Source organism: Ochotona princeps, chromosome 9 (assembly GCF_030435755.1).
Source record: "Ochotona princeps isolate mOchPri1 chromosome 9, mOchPri1.hap1, whole genome shotgun sequence".
NCBI classification, from domain to species: Eukaryota; Metazoa; Chordata; class Mammalia; order Lagomorpha; family Ochotonidae; genus Ochotona; species Ochotona princeps.
The window spans coordinates 16678499-16699814 of NC_080840.1; the positions used below are offsets into that span (position 1 = coordinate 16678499).

Sequence of the window (21316 nt, forward strand, 5' to 3'; positions counted from 1 at the left end):
GGAGGTGGAAGATTAGACAGTTGAGCCATCGCACTGGGCTCAAAAGCAAACTGTATATCTAACCCAATATTCTTTATCAGGTGCAATACACAATGAACAGCGTCTGTAAGTGTAGTTGCTGATCCTAAACCCACAGTGAATTTCTGATTCTGAGATCTACAAACAGCCTCTCCAGGGGCTCCTGGAGACACTCATTCAAGAGCTTTAGTGACAGCAGTCTTCCAGAAAAGTATGAGCATCACTGAGTTGCTTCTTACAGTTTCTTTTCCACCTTCTTCCATCATGCTTTCTTGCCTGAACCAGATGTTCTGCCCATGGGGGATTCAGGTTCAGCAGTTGTGAATTTACAGGTGGTAAGAGAGAGTCCAGATGGTACTGATATTGCTGGACCACAGACTTCTTCTCTAAGCTGTAACATACAAGGGAGGGCCTTCCACAGGCAAGTGTGCTACAAGATGAAATCTACATGGCCATATCATAGCTTTCTCTGTGAAAGCCATGAAATATGAAAACCCACAAATTCCACACAATTTCTGCTGCAACATCTAAGATAATTAGCGTCTTGTTTGCAATCACCTTAGAACTAATCAGAGCCTCCAAGTTTCCCCTCATCAATGCAATCATTTTGGGAATGACCCTGAAGCTTTTAGTTTAAAACTATTTCTCTAACAGACCAATAGAGATGTAAAAAGATAGAGCTCGTATCTGTTAGTGCACACCCCCAGAAAGTACACAGTGCCTGGGACAGGGCTGAGGCCAAAGCCAGGAGTCTGGAACTCAGAGTCTAAATTTCCCACATAGGTGACAGCCATCACCTGCAGCCTTCTAAGGTCTGCAGTAGCAGGAAGTGGGAATCAGGAACTATAGCTGGGAACCCACGCACTCTGATGTAGAACCATATGTCCTAAACTGTGGCTTTGACTATTAGCCTAAATACTCACCCCAGAAGTTTCTATTGTGTTGTGCTTGTCCATTATGGCAAGAAATACTAGAATTTTAAACCCAAGAGTTAGAAAAGGCCCTGTCATTTCAATACTCTATGTAATGACGTTGGATGTGTTTGGCTAGAGAAATTCAGACTCCATGCAACACTTACAAAACGTGTTCTAGGAAAGAATAAAGATGCCCACATGGATTTGGCTTAGTTTAAATTGTACAAATTTTGTGAAATCCTTTTATCTTTGTAAGCAAAACTTTTTTGACAGGAAAATGGATGAGGGTTTTGATAGATTATCCAAAGGAGAATAACAAAGAATTCTGTGAACTGAGCTAGCTGGCTGATGGGAGACAAGAAATTATGGAAATGGTCAAAGGTGCAAGCCAGTTACAAATTGAAAGATACCTACAGGGAGTTGGGGAAAGGGGCTTCTGTTTTAATCAGAGCTTCAATTAACTTGATAATGTGTTCAATTTATCCTGTGTAGATTGAGAAAATCTTCAGATAACTGATTTCACTATATAAAGGCCATTATATGAAGGCCACAAATACCATTCAGTGAGGTAATTTAGAATTAAAATAATCACAGTTACTTCAGAATATCTGATCACATAACTTTCAAACTCAAACATAAGGAAGAAAAATGTGTGTTTAGAGCAGGTGCAAAATATTAAAAAAGGGAAGTACCAACTGGCTAAAGTTCTCGCCATGTACATGCTGTGATCCCATATGGACGCTGGTTTTAATCCTGGCGGTCCCACTTCTCATCCAGCTCCTGCGTATGACCTGGGAAAGTAGTCCAGGATGACCCAAAGCACTGGGACCCTGCACCCACGTGGGAGACCCAGAGGAGGCCCCAGGCTCCTGGCTTCAGATCAGCACAGCTCCTCTTGCTGTTGCAGCTGCTTGAGGAGTGAATCATCGGACAGAGGATCTTCCTCTCTGCCAATCCTCTTTGGATATCTGACTTTCCAATAAAAATAAAATAAATCTTTAAACAAAGCAAACTTAGCATTGCTCTATAGTCTCTTTAAAAAAAACACAAAAAAGAAGTACCAAGGTGCAAAGTCATCACTGACTCTATGCTGTTGTCATTGATCACCTTTGGCTTTAGAGCGTGGCACAGGGTAGTGTCTAGTGAGCCCTTTCCAGAGTCGGGGGAATCACAGACCTACTAGGGAGCACACATCTGGTGGAGATTTTTATTGCAAGTTGAAGATGCCTGAAGTAAGTCAGGGGAGTGAGAATATGCTTTCTTCAGAGCTTGGATCAAAAGCTGCCTCATTCAGTGAGCCATAAAGGTTTCCATTTGTTCCCTTAAATTCTGTCATTCTTCATAAGAGATCCTCTTCCCAGGATCCTCCTCACATCCCTCCATGTCCAGAGCACCAAGGCATGAGAAAAAAAGACATGGGTAGATTAAAATAACTTGAATTTTGAAAGCTGATAGACTGAGTGTAACATGTTCATTCACCTCTTTGAGGTTTTTCTTTTCTTTTTCATCTGCCAAGTTGGGGTAAAAGTTCCGCCGTAACAGTTTGTGGTAAGGTGAAGTTCAGAATGTTAGAAAGCAGAGTGGAGGTAATGATGACGCAGAGTGAGTTGTCAGGCAGTACTGCCCTTCACTCCGATTCCTCCCTCCCCCACGTCCCTCCTTTACAGCATAACCAGCAGGGAAAATCCCTGATTTCGTTAAAGTCATCTGCCAAGAAATCAGGGCCCAAGCCCATGACTTGCCACATTCATACAGTGTGGTATTCTATGTAGTTAAAAAAAAAAAAAAACAGTTTGATACTGAGTAACCTTTGGTTTTTTGATAGAGGATTTCATCCATGCACAAGGCTTCCTAAATGGAACTAGGATGCCAGTGGGAGTCCACCTGTCTGAATCTAAAGCTTAGAGTCAGGCGTGTTTCCTAAACACAGTTAAGAAGTCTACACAGCGGCTGGTGCCTACCATTCTCAGAAAGTTTTTACCAAGTTCCTTTGGATCAGAGATAGCACCCCTGAGGTTTCTACATTCCATGGGGACCAGTGGGAAGAACCTGCATCCTTCATGGACAATGCCATGTCTGTGATGTCTGTGCAACTGCTTCTCCAGGGCCCAAAAGTCTCATGGGAATTAAAAGAGCACTCCTTTAATGTCTAAGCAAGTTTAATTCAATTGTTTTAAGGCATTAAAATATTACATCTACTAACTTGAGTGATGTAACCCTTGCTTTTCCCCCTAAATAGCAGATATGACTTTCAGTGTGTGTGTGTGTGTGTAGGAACAAGAGTAGGGTGATGATTATGATTCAGAGGTTTCTTATTTCAAATCAAATGTCTGTTATATCTGGTTTGAGGCAAGGCCCATCTGGCCAAGGGAGGGCAGGAATGCCTATCCGGCTATGTGCGGTCTTATAGCAGCTAAGGGCTTGCAATCAAGTGACATTCAATAAGTCCCAATAAAAGAAATTTCTTGGAGTTCATGTCCCTTAATTCCTTGGAGGCAGTTAAATTATAACAACCAAACCAATCTAAGGCTATTTTCATGGCAATTTATTATTATTTTTTAAAATGTAGTACGAAATGTGTGCCTGTCCCGACGTCGGGACTGACAACATTGGAAGCATTCAAGTGTCTGGGAAATTAGACTGACTTGCACTGATAACGTGGGTCTTTCTCCCCTCTGCTTCTCTCCTAGCTTGCACCTATAAAAACCAGGAGTGCCGCTTGACCGTACATTATGAGAATGGATTTTCTATTACCACTGAACCTCAGGAAGGTGCCTTTGCCAAGACAATCATACAGTCTCCGTATGAAAAACTGAAAATGTCCTCAGATGATGGAATCAGGATGCTCTATTTAGATTTTGGTGGCAAAGAAGGAGAGATTGTAAGTGTGTTCTTGACAGTGTGACATCGTGCATTTCATTTTGTAACAAACCTACAGTGACTCATAAACATAACACTGCCTTATACCTATTAAGCATTTGACTATTCACAAAGCATTTGCAGGCCCAAGCCAGGTCTTATTTGATTACTGGGAAAAAACGAAGGAGTAGATTCAGAGAACTCAAAGCTTTTCCTTGGGTTTCATTTTCCATTTGAAAAGTACACAAATAGTTGAAGCAAAGGAAAGAAAACACTGACATTAAATTCTTATCAAACTGTTTTACTAGTTTAAGAATGCATCATTTTTTTTTTAAAGATTTATTATTATTGGAAAGCCGGATATACAGAGAGGAGGAGAGACAGAGAGGAAGATCTTCCATCCGATGTTTCACTCCCCAAGTGAGCCGCAACAGGCCGATGCGCGCCGATCCGATGCCGGGAACCAGGAACCTCTTCCAGGTCTCCCACGCGGGTGCAGGGTCCCAAAGCTTTGGGCCGTCCTTGACTGCTTTCCCAGGCCACAAGCAGGGAGCTGGATGGGAAGTGGAGCTGCCGGAATTAGAACCGGCGCCCATATGGGATCCCGGGGTTTTCAAGGTGAGGACTTTAGCCGCTAGGCCACGCCGCCGGGACCAAGAATGCATCATTTAATTTGAAAATCTAACAGGTATTTAACATGGCTTGATCATCACGCAAGGCATCAGGAATGCATTGAGGGACACCATACAGACCCTGCTGCCAGGCAGTTGTTAATGGAGCAGAAGGGAGAAGAGTAGAAAAGATGGGCTGGGTAAAGGACAGAGTTGGAGGGAGCCAGAAGAAAAATAGAAAGAAACTAATAACTCTACAGAGGAACGCAAGTTTGGGCTGATTACCAAATAACACCCAACAAAATTAGGCAATTTATCAGTTAAGGTGACATTTGTACTTCTCATGTCAATGCTTGAGTTCAAATTTATCATTTTTCCATGAACCTTGGAACTGTCATCAGGAGAAGGGTGTGACAAAAAGAATGAGAACTACTCACATCTCTGGAAGACAACATCTCATTTAAATTCTAGAATGTCAAAACCAGTCCTTGACTGGGTAATAATTGTGTTATGGCTCCTCAAAACGCCAACGAATATCTGTGACTGCTCTGACACAGATGGGAAGTGTAGGAAGCACCGGGTGAAACTGAGGTTGGCAAATGCTGGTAACTCCCATTTCTAAAACGTTTATTTGAAAAGCAGAGTTACAGAGTGAGACAGGTGTAGACAGAGCAAGAAAGTGTCCATGTGCTATTTCACTCCCCAAACAGCCACAACAGCAAAAGCTAGGCTGCTCCAAATCAAAGAGACAGGAGCTTTTTCAGGATATCTGTGTGGGTACAGAAGTGCAAACACATAGGCCGGTCTCTGCTGCTTTCCCAGGCACATGAGCAGGGAGCTAGATTGCCAGTGGAGCAGCCAGGACATAAACAGCACTAATCCACAGCATGGGCCCTGGTAATTCCCCTTCCACGACTGGCTTCCACAGCCCCTCGTCATTGTGCACCTGTCTGTCCTCAGAAATGTCAGTTATTTCTCCTTTGGGATATGAGTGCTCACTTTCTAGAAATCATCCAGTCATCAGCAGGTGCCACCTAAACGAAGGGGATGGGGTCACACTAGAAAGAGTCTTAGGGTTTTTTGGCTTAAAATTTTGGGAGATTTATTTATTTATTTGAAAGAGTTAGAGAGGGAGATGTACATGTTTTTGTGTATGTATACATGTATAGAGGAGGGTGGGGAGAGATCAATTTTCCATCTTCTGGTTCGTTCTCCAGATAGTCATAACTGCCAGAGCTGGGCCAGACTGGAGCTAAAAGCAGGACCTAGGTCTCCCACGTGGCTGTCAGGGCCAAGCACTTGGGACATTCTATGCAGCTTTGCCCAGGCCTTTAACGGGGAGCCAGGACGCAAACCAGAGCCCATATGGGATGCTGGTGTCGCGCGCAGGAGCCTTACCCACTACATCAGCCACTATGGATGATTCTGCTGGCCTTGGTGCAGCACTGGATTTCCTGCTGTGAATGCCACGGGCAGCCAGGAAATCTGTTCCCTTTCCTGTGCTCCCATTTTTCTAACCTTTAAGATGAATTTGCAGAATTTTATCAGGTTTCATTTGTGCGTTTCAGTCAATAAGTTCAGCTGGAATCACCAGTTTACAAATAAGGTAGTGACCTGAATGTCCATTTTACTAAGAATACTTCCAGTTCGGTTATTGTCCTAACCAGTCACTCCACTGTGTCCTTCTTCCTAGAGGTGACTACTGTCTAGCAGAGTGAAAAAGAAGAAAAAATCAGTCTTCTGTTTTATCCTTGCCTTTGAAATGCAAGGCTATTTTTGTCCCTGAGAAAAATCACTTAGGTCTAAATTTTAGCCTTTGTGCCTGCAATTACAACCTAATGTGGAATATTTAACAAGGACTTTTTTTTTTTTTACTGCCAGTATATTCAGTTGATAAGCTCAACTCAGACACAGACCCCCAGTGTGCAGGGAGGCAGTCCTAGGAGGCAGGCACTGAGGAACTTGAGTGGTGAACAGTGCAGAGATGAGTTGTACGAAATGCAATAAACTGGAGGTCAAAGCCTAGGCTCCCCCTCTGACTCTGCGGCTACCGCAGCAGGTGTCTTGGAGAGCCCTTGGATCCGAGGGTCCCTATCCATAAAGTACAGGGATTGAAGCAGGTGATCTTTAATGTTACTTCCAAAATTTGTGTGTAACATGATACCATGTTTCTATTTGATGCCAGAGCCAGGGCTTAACCATGATATTACGTCACTCACAACATTCAATATCACCTACTTCCTTACCTAAAAGCTACAATTTCAGTAGGTTTTACACATTTTCAGACTCACAGGTTGCCTATATAACAAATGGAGATTATAGCAACAACTACTAATACTGATATTTGGAGAGAATTAAAAAAGTCAATGCATAGAAAATATTTAGCATGGTACAGCCTTAATCTGTTGATGTATTATATGCTCCAACTACAGAGAACTCTCTTATTTTGCCTGAACTGTATTAGGTGATAAAATTCAACTCCTGAAGGACTCTCAGGCATGAGCCACATGTCTTGCATGTGCTGAGTTCTGGAGGCTCATGTTGAGGACACTAAGGACTTAGAAACTCCCCACACAGCCATGAGGCATTACATGCAGGTAACAATCGAAGAGCAAAGGGCAGCAAGGACACAGTTGCTTGGCTTGGCTCTCATGGTGATAGTTCACAAGGCATCTTCACATGCAGCATCTTAATTTAAATTACAGATGAATAATTTGGAGAGCTGGAGAGACAGGGTTAGTTCCTATCCACTGCTTCAACTCTCAAGTGCCATCAACAGCTGGGGTTAAAGTCAATAGACATTAGGAGCCAGGAACTTAATCTAAGCCTTCCACATGGTAGCAGGGACCCAGTACTTGGGCCATTCCTCCTGTCTCCCAGGGTACAGGTTAACAAGAATCATGTACGCTAAGTGGAGCCTGGGCTTGAACTCAGGTCCTCCAATATGGAAGGCAGGCTTCCCAACCAGTGACTTAGCTGTATATAAGACATTTGCCTCCCTGTATTTTAAGTAATTTTCCAAGGAGTTAAAAGGATCAGAAGAATTTTAAGTGACTTGCTCAAGATAACACGTCAAAAAAAGTATCAGGACCACAGCTCACAATTAGTCTTCAGATGTGAAATTTAGTACTGCTTCATGCTATCCAAAACCCAGTAGAAAGATCACTACTCTGGTACCAAAAGAAATCATTTTGGGAAGAAGGGCAGCATCCATATTTATGGTAATCGCATCTATAAATTTCACAGAGCCTATTTTAGAAAAAAAAATTGAGATGTAAAGAATAAGTTCAAAGATATATTTCTTTATCTCCTTTGGGGGTAATGATTTTGAAACATAATTGCTCCAGTTAACACTTAAAAAGTAAGAAATGCCCATAGATGTGTTTGATGTGTAAATCACTGTTTTGCATGAAGCATTCATTTAAAATCTTTCAATGCTCTCTTCTTTTTAAATTTCAGCAACTGGACCTTCACTCCTGTCCCAAGCCGGTTGTTTTCATCATCCATTCCTTCCTGTCAGCTAAGATCACAAGACTGGGCTTGGTGGCCTGAACAGGGAGGCTGCTTCTCTTGAGAAGAGGAAGGCTACAGACCCACCGGGGCTTGTGACAGCAGACACCATCCGCAGTGAGCAAGTGTGCAGGTGGAGCATGCCACCATCAGCGTCACTTCTCAAGAGTCACCTGGAACTGTCTGAGACTCCTCCGTCAGCTTCAGCAACTGCAAGGGGTATCCTAAGGAAGTGCCGTGAGGGATGGAACAGTAGAACAGTACAAGGCTAAGGAGATGAGGGCAACTGGAAAAACCCGCAGCATAGTTTTTACATAATAATAGCCAAGGATGAGACCATGAGAACAGCATGTGCAGATCTGAACTGTACCAGTTTCTAGGCAACTGGTTCACCTAGGTAAGCAAGGGCTGAGCAGATGAGAAATGAACGTTTTCACCTCCCACCCTTACCCCGCAGCAGTGATCCCTTATTTTATTGTGATTTATTTCCTAGTTCAAGTTGACTTTCTCTGAGAGTGGAAGAAAGCTATTGGACATCCACCTTTTATTTAAGTACAAAGCAGCTGTTTTTCTTTTCTTCTTCTTTTTTTTTAATGAAATGTCTTTCAGTCGTGTCGAATGATTCTAAAACATTGTCATTAGCATATACTGAGCAGGAATAAATAAAGCATCAGATACTGGTTTCCTAAGTAGCCAAGGTAGACGGCTGAAATTGCAAAGCTTGTTGAAGCACAAAAGATGATTCACTCTGGAACTACACTCAAACCAAGGTCTGCTGCCTTATGGCCAGGAGTGATAGCTTTATTTATACAAGCAAATTGTGTGTGTTTTTTTTAAAGGTTGTCAACTGAGTCATAAATATATATCAAATCATGGGCTTGGGGTTAGCTAATTATCCCTGTTTCATGGTTTCCAGTGGAAGTACTGAGCAATTTATTGACCCTTGTTCTTGCCTGTGCTTGTATGCATGCGTTTTCCAGCGAGTAACAGAGCAGCCTCATTTAATTCTGGATGATGTTGGGTTTTACATACAGACCCAGTGCCATAATCAAACCTGTTGGTAGTATTTGCAGCTCTTTTGCAATTCCAGGGAAATAACACAATGTCCTGATATTTTTCTACAAGAATATTTTCAGATGGTGTATATAGTACATTACTGATGTAATGCTTTTGCTTTTATCTCTCAAAACGAATTCATTAAAAATAGCAGCCATTATTTGATTTTTGAGTTGCTTTTCTCAAACCATGAAAATTAGCTCTAGGATTTCCATAAGCATCTCTAATACATCTCTCTCCTATAGCTTACATAGACAAGTGTTTCATGTGATATCTGTGTGCTTTTTATAAGAGTTGTATTATAGCAAATACCTATGCAAAGAGCTTTAAAAGGTAAAATTGTTTTAAAGGAACATGATGTTACCCACTCAGATATGTATGTAATCGAGTTACAAAGTTTTATTAAAATTAGCACTTCCCCTAATATAAGTGTTGTTTGACACTGATTCCAAGGGGCAATGGTTGCGTGGTGTATTCTGCGGGTGAGGTCAAGGTAGGAGTTTGGGAATGAAAGTCTTTGTTAAATGCTGAGTTAAAGTAATGTTAAATAGTGTTTACTATTGCTGGCTTCCTTGCAGGCTTTGTTCCCTGTGATTCTTGTTGGGGGAATCTGCTGTACCTCCTGCACACTTACTCACAGAGCTTCTTTCTCATGGACACCTTTTGAAATGAGTGTATTTTGGAAAATTGCTTTAGAAGACACAGCTTAAGGATGTTGACTTTAAGTGCTGAAGAGTGAAATCTTAAACTCTGTAGAAGAGCTTTCATGCATTTGTAAATTGTCTTGCACTCTTTTCACTATATTTTCAGAATCACTGGAATGTTGTTATACAAGAGAATTATACATGTATGTTGTAAATAACATGTTAAAATTCATACATTAATGCCACAACAATATGTAATCTAAGGTGCTCGGTACATGAAGTATGAGTTAATTACTCATGATTAGGTTGCAAAGATCCTATTATGTATTTATAGACAAATTAAAATGATCATAATTACAAATATTATTTCTTCATCACTTAAGTTTTGGACTGATGAATATTTGTGTAAGATCAGCAGAATCTACATTCTTTTACATTTATAAAAATTTAATTTAAATATTTATATTTTAGGAAAAATATATTTCAATAAAATGAATGCATTTTCTGAAGTAAATTAAAATGTGTTCTTAGCAAGAAATAGAAAATTTTACTAACTGTGTTTTGAATTTTTCTTTCCTCTAAGGATATAACAGAGTGACTCTGATAAACCAGTTTCAAATATCTATTCTCTCAGATTTTGAATTAGTTTTCACCTCCCTTCAAAGTGTATGGGGATGAAATGAGTTCCCAAGTCTGAATCATGTCTGGCCACCATCAGTCACCACAGTCTTTTTGAGAAATTTGGCTCCGTTCAGTTCACTCTGTGTTCAATGCCAAGATATTACACTAACAGTGTTTGTCCGAAATGAAAATCAATGTAAATGAATACTGTTTCAATCTGCACTTTGTGGGAAGTTACCCATTTGTTGCTAGATGTTAACTGAGCCCTTTGCATGGTGACAACTCTTCGGAGACACTTAACGAAGGCCAATGGGGGTATGGGTGTATCAATTGTTTATTCTGACTTGAATTAAACAGAAGAAACAAAATCATAATCCCAACCTAACGTACCCAGGTGGAGGCATCTAATTGGTTTTAACAAAGGATGGAGTGAAAATGCCTCTCTTTGTCACAAACCTTGCTGACCCTGCCTGGGTGACTTGGAAAGAACGGTTTTAATGGTGACACTGACTGTCCTGAAATCAGTCGAACTCTGTTTTACATAATATTGGAGGAGGCTGCGGTTAGAAAGTAATTCTTGGATATTTTCTGAGTTAAAAAAACTGTGCCTATGTTTATATCATCATGAATATCATGTACAATTTATACCTAAATTAAATAAATATTCACCTCTGATTTCCAGTACACAAGTCTGTATTATGTTGCAAATATGTAATACAATGGACTGGGTTGTGGTGCCGTGATATGCAGTCACATTCCCAGATGACCACAGGAGTCTGAGGAGAAGTCCCACCAATTCCCTTTTGCCACAGTGGCCCAGTGAGCGCTTATGGCTAAAGAGAATGCCATTAACAATTTTTTTTTTGGTGGGTGTACTTTTTTTGTTTTTGCTGTTAAAGCATAGGCTTTGATCCTACTGCAGTCAACTTTGAGACTCTGAGCAATCACTATTGTCACCAAATTACCCTGTTGAATATAACTTCAGGATGGCTGTTTACCTGGGGCTTAGGCCTTTCCTTTTAACTAAATTTTCTTGGGATTTGAACTGTATGCTAAAGTCCACATACCCAAACTCTCTATTATGCAAGAATTCATTTTTTGTTTAAATTGCCTGTAATAAATATGACAGGCTCAGGTTTCACAGTCTCTTTTTATTGGCTGAAACTTTAGATTTAGAATTGCAGAATCTCTTCAAGCACATTTTTTTTTACCCGTTTATAAAACCAGCAGTGCCATTTTAATATATTAAGGCATATTTGCTAGTGACATAACATAGCATAAAAATACATATATAAACACAGCAATTACATTTACGGTAGTGTTTTTGCCACTTAAAGTCATCTCACACATGTGCCATGGGGAAAACACTCGGGAATGTCTTCCCCAGTATCTCTTGGTGTCACTCAGGCAACCCAATCATGCCGTGGGGCAGTGAGCTTCTCATCTCCGCAGACAGGTCATTCACAAGCCGGAGGGCTACAGTTGTTTGGGATTCTATATTCTGGGCCTGAGGTGGTGGCTCAGTTGGCTAATCCTCCCTTGCAAGTGCCAGTATCCCACATTGGCACCAGTTCATATCCCAGCTGCTCCATTTCCCATCCAGCTTCCTGCTTATGGCCTAGGAAAGCAGTTGTGGATCTCCCAAAGCCTTGGGACCCTGCACCTGCATGGGAGACTCAAAGGCTCCAGGCTTTTGGCTCCTGGCTACAGACTGGCTCAGCTCTGGCCATTATAGCCATTTGGGGAGTGAACCAGCAGATGGCAGATCTTTCTCTGTCTCTCCTCTCAGGAAATTTGCCTTTCTAATAAAAATAAATCTTGTTTAAAAAATTCTACATTTTAGAGTCAATACTTCTATCTGCCACACCTTCACTCATGACTCTGATTCTACCTTTGAAGACATCGAAAGTCCAATGTTTTTTCCAGATTCATGTCCATAGGACAAGACAAATCAAATAAGAGAACCATTAAGTAATATAAAATTGCCTAAAAATGGCTTCAAATATAGCTTTTAAGCTTCCTTATTTTCGTCTTTTAAAATTTTTTAAAGTTTTTATCTTAGATGATGCTTACACAATTGATCACAGTTGATCAAGGTGGGAAGGACATTGGGTTAGGGAAAAGTGGGTATGATCATTGTTTCCAAATTTTTCTATTTCTCCTTCCTATTTCTGGGGGAAATGGGAAGACAAGGAGAGAAGCCATACGCAGCCTCCCAACTGGCCCAGCACCCTGGGATGGGAAATGGTCACCCGAAAACAACCCAGGATCCGCATGCAGTGTATGCTGCAAGGGTATTGCCTAGGTGGTTTCAATAGTTCTGAAATGCTGTCGATCTCACTAATCCAAGGATGAGGAAACTCTTCCAATTTGTATTGGCTGACATAGTTAAACTTAGAGTCTCCATTCGCCCAGATATTTGCTGTCATCACTTGGCTTGGATGGTTGTCCAACTTGTTCTGTTCTCCCTCCTCTGCTATGGTAACAGATGTCCTCTGCAGGCCCCAATGGGCTGCCATAACCTCATGTGCATCAGGGCCTGATGTCCAGTATACCATCTTTTCCACTGAGGAGGACCAGTTCTCACAGGTGGGCCTAAGGAACCCCTGCCCCTGGGGATTACAGACCTGGTACCCCACTATGTTCAACTTTAAAGAACCAGTTGATCAATGTGAAAAATTTCTCCAATACCTACTAGTGGGGGCATGATAGCAACGTAGTCATTTATACTAGCATCAGAAAGTATGTGTTCTATTATAATTGGAGGAGACTCTTGGACAACAACCGTAACAATTTTAACATGCATGTACCTTTTGACTTATGGGAGTTTACAGTAAGGCTGTGATTGCATGTGTGTACAAAGCCCAATGGGCAACGATCACCTTGGCAGCATTGTAAAAAGTCAATATGACTTCTTTTTGAGTCTGACATATTTACATGTTTACATTCAATATGGTGACAATGAATTATAATTGAGAAGTGGTGATATTATTTCCCACTTTTTTTTAGTGGCTCTCAACGAGTTTACCATGCACTGTCTCCTCCTTCAGCCCCACAGGAAGTCGGGGGGGGGGCAGGTTTTCTATTTGTTTAATACAATGAGGAGGGCAAGGCACACCATACTGGTGGAGTTCCTGAAAATGACAGACCTTCATCAAATGGTACTGTTTCAGCCATGATTTTTGTGCTTCTAAGTTATTCATAGAGGTGAGAAAGCTGTTTAACCTAAGCCTAGACTTTGCTACCTGTTTGATATGAAAACATGACCTATTTAGTGTATTCTCAATGTTCTAGATATTCATCTACTATGCATGAGTGTATAAAAGAAAACAAAGCATGCTTTCCTTTTGTTCAACGTATTTCCAAATGTTATTAACTAACAAAAACATTTTTATTTGTTTGCAAGGCAAAGTTACAGAGAGGGGTAGACGGGGGTGGGGTGGGGGTGGTCTTCTATTTGCTGATTCACTCTCCCAGTGCTTGTGATGGCTGGGACTGCTCCAGGTTTAAGCCAGGAGCTTCTCTCAGGTCTTCAAAGTTGGTGCAGTGGCCCAAGGATTTCTCAGGCACATTATAAGGGAGCCAGATCGGAATTGGAGCAGCAGCATCTCAAACCAGCACCTGTATGGGATCCCAACCCTGAAGGCAGAAGCTTAACATGCTATGCCACACCAGGCCACATATCATTAACATTTTATACAATAGGTCAGATGTAGCATGCCTGTGTATGTACTTGAGTTAAAAACAAAATAATCAGCTTATAGCTACTTCATTCATGGATTATATAGATAAAAATGAAAAATTACGTTTGATTCTATCTTTTAGTGTCTAGTATAGTTGTGCCATATTATCTTCACACTAAAAAGTATGTTTTCTTTGTTTCCTTCTTAAAAACAGCTTTGTAATTAGAATATACCAACATTTTTTCCAATTTTTATTTTCTTGAAAAGCACAGAGAATGCTGCTTCATTTTCAGCTTCACTCCTGCAAATCCTACAACGGTCAGACCTGAGCAAGGTCAAAGCCAGGAGCCCAGGACCTGACCTGGGTTTGCCACATGGTTGGGTAGCACAGAACAAACTACTTGAGCCATCACTTGCTTCCTCCCAAGGTATACAATTAGCAGGAAGCCCAAACTGGAAGTAGAGCTCTCTTGAACAAGGAACTCCAATATGGGATGCTGATCTCCCAAGTATACATCATTGACCAATATCCTCATCCCAGGAAATGTCAATTTTTAAAGTCCTCACTGTATTGTGGGTTCTGTTCATGTGTCCTGAATATATCCTTTGTGCCTGCTGAAATGCCTTCATGTTGAGTGCCCTCATCTCACCTCAAGCCCCAGCTATTCTCTCAACCCTCTGCACCACCACGGCTCTTCTACTTAGAACCAAGCAGTCAGGTTTCCGCAGATGCTGCCTCCCCCTCCCCGTTGCCTTGGCTGCAGCCTGTGTTCACATTAAGCATATCTACATTTCTGGGCTGGATCATGGAATCCAAAACCAGATGGGAAGCTATATTGTAAGACACAGGACCTGGCTCGCCAAGCAGGTGCTTGAGGAAATAACTTGAACAGTGCTAGGCTGCAGGGGACTGAAATTCTTGTGTGGCCAAATAGGATGTTAACAGTGGGGAGGGGCTGATCAGATAAGGAATCCTCTCCCGACCCAGGTCTTTGAGGCTTGGTGTCCTCCATGTCTCTTGGATGCTGTGACATCCCATGAGAGAAGAGGACACTTGCTACTGAGTGGACACCCCTGCCTCCTGTGCTTCCTGGAGCACTAATTAGTCATCTCACGCTGTTCCTGCTTTCCTAGTTCCCTTTTCTGTCACTTTTGGTGCACTCCAATCAGACCTCCCCATGCAAGCACCAATACTTGATTCTTGTCTCAGGTTCTGTTTTGTAGCAAATAGTTCGAGTAACCTGTAACTGAAATACTTAGGATCAGATATATCTTGGCTTTTGTTTAGACTATTGCATATTTGCATAGACATAATGAGATCTCTTGGGTATAGGACCCACATCTAAAAATAATATTAACTTGTTTCATAGACACCCTATATACCAAGCCTCAAAATTATTTTATAATTTTGATATTTTATGTGCAGAAGAAAGTTTCACAGACTAAAATTTTCCATTTATGATGCTATGTCAATACTGATAACTTTTCCAAATTCTGAAGGATTTTGGAGTTTTGGAGTTTGGAATTTTGGATTGAAAATGTTCAACCTGTATTTTTTACTTTCACTGCATGGAAGCAGAGTAGACACAAAAAAAGGATCTTATAAGAGTGCTAAAGATATGAGAGTAGGAATAGTGAAAGTAAGAGACAGTAGACACATGCGCAATAAGCTTGCATGTACATAAAAATGTTATGGAGAATACAAGAAAAAAATTAAGGACCGATGTTTTAGGATAGTAGGTTGACCCACCACTTGGGATGCTGACATACCATATGAGCAGAGATTCAAGATCTAATTGCTGTGCTTCTTATACAACTACTTGCTAATACACATGCAAAGGCAAAAGACAGCCCTATTACTTGGGCTCCCTCCACACGTGGGAAAACCTGAATGGAGTTCCTAGCTCTAGACTTTGGCCTGAGCACTCCTGCGAAATGTGGCCATCTGGTGAGTGAATCAGTAGATGGAAGATTTGCTTTCTCACACACACACACACACACAGATTAACACTCTGCTGTTCCAAGAAAGGCAGAAATAAATCATTTTGTAAAAGTAAGCTAGTGCTGTGAAATGGGACTAGATGATTGAAGGGAATGACCTCAGTACCCTTCAAATTTACACAAAGTTCTTAAATGTGCACTTGAAAATTCTTTTTTAAAAATGATTCTTTTTATGGGTAATGTTCCGATAATGGTGAATATTTTTAACCTGTTTATAAAATTTTAAATAATAGAGCTATTTGAATTTGTGACCAGAAGTCAATTAACATGTCACCTACAGCCCTCTAAATTACACTAAATTTGATTTCACGAGGGGAGGCAAGTCTAATACCTCATTAAAATGATTAAACCACGTCCAAGGAGGGTATGGAATCACATTTGAATGATAACAGAAGAGCAGCAGGAATTTAGTCTGGGCCTTTTCTTCTCTGTTCAGTTTTCTCCTTGGACATAACTAAGGTCTTTTCTTGGAAGAGTGTAGGACTCCATGCCGTGAACACAGCTCAGACAGTGTCACCACAGGCACTGGGAGATGGTGAGAAATAAGAAAGCCTGTGGGGACGAGGCCAGAAAGGGAATTGGTGTATGATGGACCATCCAGGCCTTTGGTAGCTTGATGAGCAAAAGGCCACTCACAGACAAAGCCTGTAGCATGGGCTCAGGTCTCTGAGATGCAGATAGGCCCAGCATGGGCTTGGCCTGTGCTGTAATGTGGCTTGGACCAAGGCCAGGGACTATGGAAAGAAACTCCGTTAAGCAACAAAGCCCAGTTATGTTTTCAACAACTTTGACTTAGAATTCTTTGCATGAATAAAGCCCATTTCTTCCCAAGAACCCAAAGGCAGTGTCAAGAAAAGACTCTGGTAACACCTCATTGCTTCAGAATTTTTACCTGCGTGTGGCAAGTGGCCAGACTTTTACCATTGCAGTTTTCTTGCTCTCATAAGAGGCAAATTCAGTCCAAAAAGTAAGTTATTTCTTGTTCCTTCAAATAAAAGCTTTAATAAATGAAATCCTTGTAACTTTGTTGTGCTTAACTCTCAATGGGTTTTCGGATGTGCACACAATCCAATGCGTACATACAACAAGCCAGCTCAGAACACAGTGATGTATAATCTCTCACTAGTCTGTGGATTGACTGGGTAGTTACTCGCTTGTTTGCTCACTCATGAGGCTGTATTTGGCTGGGATATTCTGTTAGGCTGGAAGAACCAAGATGTCTTATTCATACGTCTGGCAGTTTGTGCTGGCTGTCAGGTAAGTCACCTCACCTCACGTGTCATTCTTATGACCACACTTCTAGAAGACTAGGCCAACGCCCTGATGTAATTCCTTCCTGTGTAGCAACATTTTATAAAAGTGAAAGCAGAAGCCACAGGACCTTTTAAGGCTTAGCTTATCACTGACACAATGTCATGTATGCCACTGGCACAGCCAAAGCAAGTCACATGGCCAACACAGAAACAGTCTAGGGAAATAGACTCTATATCATGATAGGAAAAGTCAAAGCTTTGTGCATAGGTTTAACTTATCATACCTCACCCTCTAGACACAATTATTTTAACATGCAAAATATTTAATATAGGCTAATGTTATTATTACTTAACGATCTTGTTCTGCTGGGAGATCAGGAATGGGCTTTTAAAATGTTTGCTGTTGTTCTGCAACAGTAGGTTAAGCCACCGCCTGAGATACGGGCATCCCCCTGGACATCAGTTGGTGTCCTGGCTGCTCTACTTCCAATTCAGCTCCCTGTTGGTGGCCTGGGGAATGAAGCAGAAGATGGTCCAAGGTTGTGGGCCCTTGCCACTCATGTGGGCAACCCAGAAGCTCCTTGCTACAGCCTGTTTAAGCCTTGGCCATTGTGCCCATCTTGGCGGTGAACCAACAGATGAAATATATCTCTTTCAGTAATTCTTTCAAAAACACAAATAAGCCAAAAAACAAAACAAAATGAAATTCATTCATTTATTGTGACCTAAGAAAACTAAATGAACTGTCGTCCATGCACCCAGCATGTAACATGGTGAAGCTTCAACGGGATAGCTGCGACACAATTCCTTGTTTTAAGAAACATTCACTAGTTCACATTCCTGTTGAAGTTCAGCTGGGCCTGGAGTGGCAAGGATGCTTTAGGTCAGGGTCTGTTAATTTATTCTCTGGGAGTGGTACTCTCTTATTCTTCATGCTGCCTCCTAAGAAGTATTTGTATTTTGTTTAAAAAAAAAAGCCCACATCTGCAACTTAACATTTTCTTATCCTGTCACCTGCCCACTGAACTTTGACTCTTTTGAGTCCTCTATATTTTCCACAGTATTTTAAGGTGACAAGAAATTCCTTAAACTTTTGTGGAGTTCAGGGTGCCGAGAAAATTCAATGGCGAAGGAATTGTCCTTTCCACACAGGCAAAAAAAAGTGTTGTGACAATTGGATGTCTACATGAAAAAGAATGAAATTGGACATCTTCCAACGCTATTTGACAAAAAATAAGTCATAGACCTAAAAAAGCAACCCAAAGGGTGAGTGTGTGGCATAGTGAGATAGGCTGCTGCTTGGGATGTCTGCATCCCATATCGAAGAAAGCCTAGGGAACAGTCCTGCACCCCTGCTGACCCAGCCTCCTGCTAATGTTTTGAGACAAAACAGCAGATGATGGCCCAAGTACATGTGGGAGAACAAGACGGAGCTCCTGGCTCCTGGTTTCAGCACAGCTCAGACCAGACTATTGTGGAATTTGGGAATCAATTGACTTTATTATTAAGTATGGTAGAAAACCATGGTCCTTGAATGAAAGGGATGAAGTAAAAAAGCTGTGTAAAAGCTAACGCTTGCAGAGACCAGATGTTTGGATAATGGTATATAGTTGAAAAAATGTAGGTTTCCGGTCCAGCTCTGTAATTTTCAAATGTGTGACCTGAATGTTAACATTTAATTATGCTAAACTTCAGTTTATCAATATGGAAAAACCTACTCATATGGCCGCTAGGATTGCATATAATGTGTAACATACTGCCTGGAATTGGTTAGCCTTCACCAAAAGTGAGCTATTACTGCCTTTAAGCACTTCCTCTGTTCCCAGCTATATATATTTTCAAGCTGACAGTACTTATCTATTATACTCAAAGCTCAATTATTATCCCCTACAATATAAATGTTTATTAGTCTATTTGGATGAATTTATACTTAAAAAGCCTACTGGCAGGACTGGCAATGGCAGCCCAGTCGCTACAGTCCCTGCCTTAAATGTGCCAGCATCCCATATGGGTGCCACTTTCTCATCCAGCTCCCTGCTTGTGGCCTGGGAAAGCAGTTGAGGATGGCCCAGGGACTTGGGACCCTGCATCCGTGTGGGAGACCCAGAAGAGGATACTGGCTCTTGGCTTCAGATTGGTTCAACTCTGGCTGTTGTGGCCACTTGGGGAGTGAAGCAGCAGGCAGAAGATCTCTCTATCTCTTCTTCTCTCTATAACTCTAACTTTTCAATAAAAAATAAATCTTAAAAAAAAAAAAAAAAAGACTGGCATACGATTTTTAAAAAAATATTAGTCGAGCTATTAGAATCTGAATATTGATTCCTGGATTAGTGAAAAACTCATGCAAAAGCATCTCAAAGCAGAAACTTCAAATATTGATCTTTCAGGAAAACAATTGGAAATGTTAATGAAAAACCATGAGACACAAATTCTACTAAGTTACTTTAAGGAAATAATCAGGTGACTTATTAGAAAAATCCATTAAGGTTTTAATTACAGGAAACAGCTGAATCTTTACAATCAAAACAGGGTGTTAATTTGCGGTTCACTTTCAGAGTACAACTACTAACATAATGATATACAACTAGTCCTCACTCATCCATGGGGTATGTATTCCAAGAAACCCAGTGGATAACTGAAATCTTATGCAGTACCAAAGTATAACAATCTGCCTGTCTATCTATAACACAGAATGGTTCCTTTCCTATACATTCCGAGAAGAATTTAATATCTTTCCATCTTAAGTACTTTTGCGCTATGCCTTTAACTTTTACAGTTTGAGGTACAATACAAAATTTAAAAAAAATTCTTTTTCTTTCTTAAAATGCAGCTAGAAGATTCCTTCTTACCATAGATGTCAGCAGCGTCAGCTGAGTTGTTTTTTTTTTTTTTCTTTCCTTATTAAGAGCAGAACTTTCACCCTTTTACTTACAGGAATCACTTTAAGACCGTTTTGTTTTGTTTTGCATAGCTAAAATGCTAGCATCACTACTCCAGCGCTTTGAGGATTTTGTTAAACAAAATATTGTCTACCTGAACCCCCCTTATTTCTGGAATTCCCCGTTTTCTATTTTAACTAAAACTGCATAAAGTGAAACTACTGATGGCAGTGAAAGGGAGTCCTTCTGTTTTATTAACTGCAAAAGCAGACTATGAATGACCAACACACACAATGTAAACTGCCAATACTAACAATGTCTGACTATTACAGAGAGGGTATGTCAGTTTTTTTTTCTACTCTTCATGTTTTCTGCATCTTCCAGATTTTATACCATGGGGAAAAACATATTTTTCTGGGAATCTACATTCGATTATTTTCATTATGTCATATTTTCACAATTTTTGTCCTTTATTATATTTAATTCTAAATAAAATAAGCATTTATAGCTCTTACAGTGGCAGCTATAGGACAAAAGAACTGAATTTTTAAAAACAGTATTTCTAAACAGAGTATTTCAATAAACTATGCTGTTGGAACACATAGGAAAAACTGGCAATATCTGACTTAAGACTCAGAAATCTAAGAAGGGCTAACAACAAAGAAACAATCTAAGAGGTAAAGAATATTTCCATTTAATTAAATAATCATTAGCAAAAATTTAAAAACAATAGCCTTAAAATAAAATTGCAGTAAAAAGTATAAAATAAGCATGTAATTAAAAATACATGACAACTAAGCATTGTCAAAACTACATAAATACAAAATATTTGTGAAAATCCTTAGACATGAAACATTCTTTAAATATTTGTGTATAATTTTTAAACTATGAAATAAAGGACTTAGTAAAATTTTACAGTTGTCCTAAAAACAATGCTCCTGTCTCATTTCTTGCTTGTCTTTTCCAACACCCACTGAATTACCTAGGAGAGAAAAGACAGGTGACGACTGTGCATCCCTGGTGCAAATACAAGTAATTATAAATCTGCAGCAACTTCATAGGAGTATGGTAGAAAGGTTTAAAATCAAACACAATATAGCTAAACCTTGCAGTGAAAACCACATTGTATTTGCTAAGTAACACAATTTGCTGCACTTCCAATGTGAGTTCAGTATTGTTTTCATGTGACAAAGTGATCACTCTGGCTCCTTTCTACAGGAAAATACATCTTCAAAGTGTTACTCAAAAGAAACTGAACTTTGTCAGC

At 40.5% G+C, this 21316-nt stretch overlaps 2 protein-coding genes across 4 annotated transcripts in view; one reads left to right on the forward strand and one right to left on the reverse strand.

Moving 5' to 3' along the window:
* The window catches only part of SNTB1 (syntrophin beta 1), a 228937-nt gene extending 220968 nt beyond the window's left edge, over positions 1 to 7969 (forward strand). The window contains exons 6-7 of one of the 2 annotated variants that reach the window (XM_004580704.2): positions 3623 to 3813; positions 7862 to 7969. In XM_004580704.2, the coding sequence (XP_004580761.2) occupies positions 3623 to 3813; positions 7862 to 7954 (284 nt within the window). In that variant the 3' untranslated portion in view covers positions 7955 to 7969. The remainder of the gene's footprint in view (positions 1 to 3622; positions 3814 to 7861) is intronic. The other variant, XM_058668517.1, reaches the window with a different exon arrangement.
* Positions 7970 to 20371: 12402 nt separating this feature from the next.
* The window catches only part of MTBP (MDM2 binding protein), a 68601-nt gene continuing 67656 nt past the window's right edge, over positions 20372 to 21316 (reverse strand). The window contains exon 22 of one of the 2 annotated variants that reach the window (XM_058668516.1): positions 20372 to 21031. In XM_058668516.1, coding sequence (XP_058524499.1) covers positions 20993 to 21031 — 39 coding nt within the window. In that variant the 3' untranslated portion in view covers positions 20372 to 20992. The remainder of the gene's footprint in view (positions 21032 to 21316) is intronic. The other variant, XM_058668515.1, reaches the window with a different exon arrangement.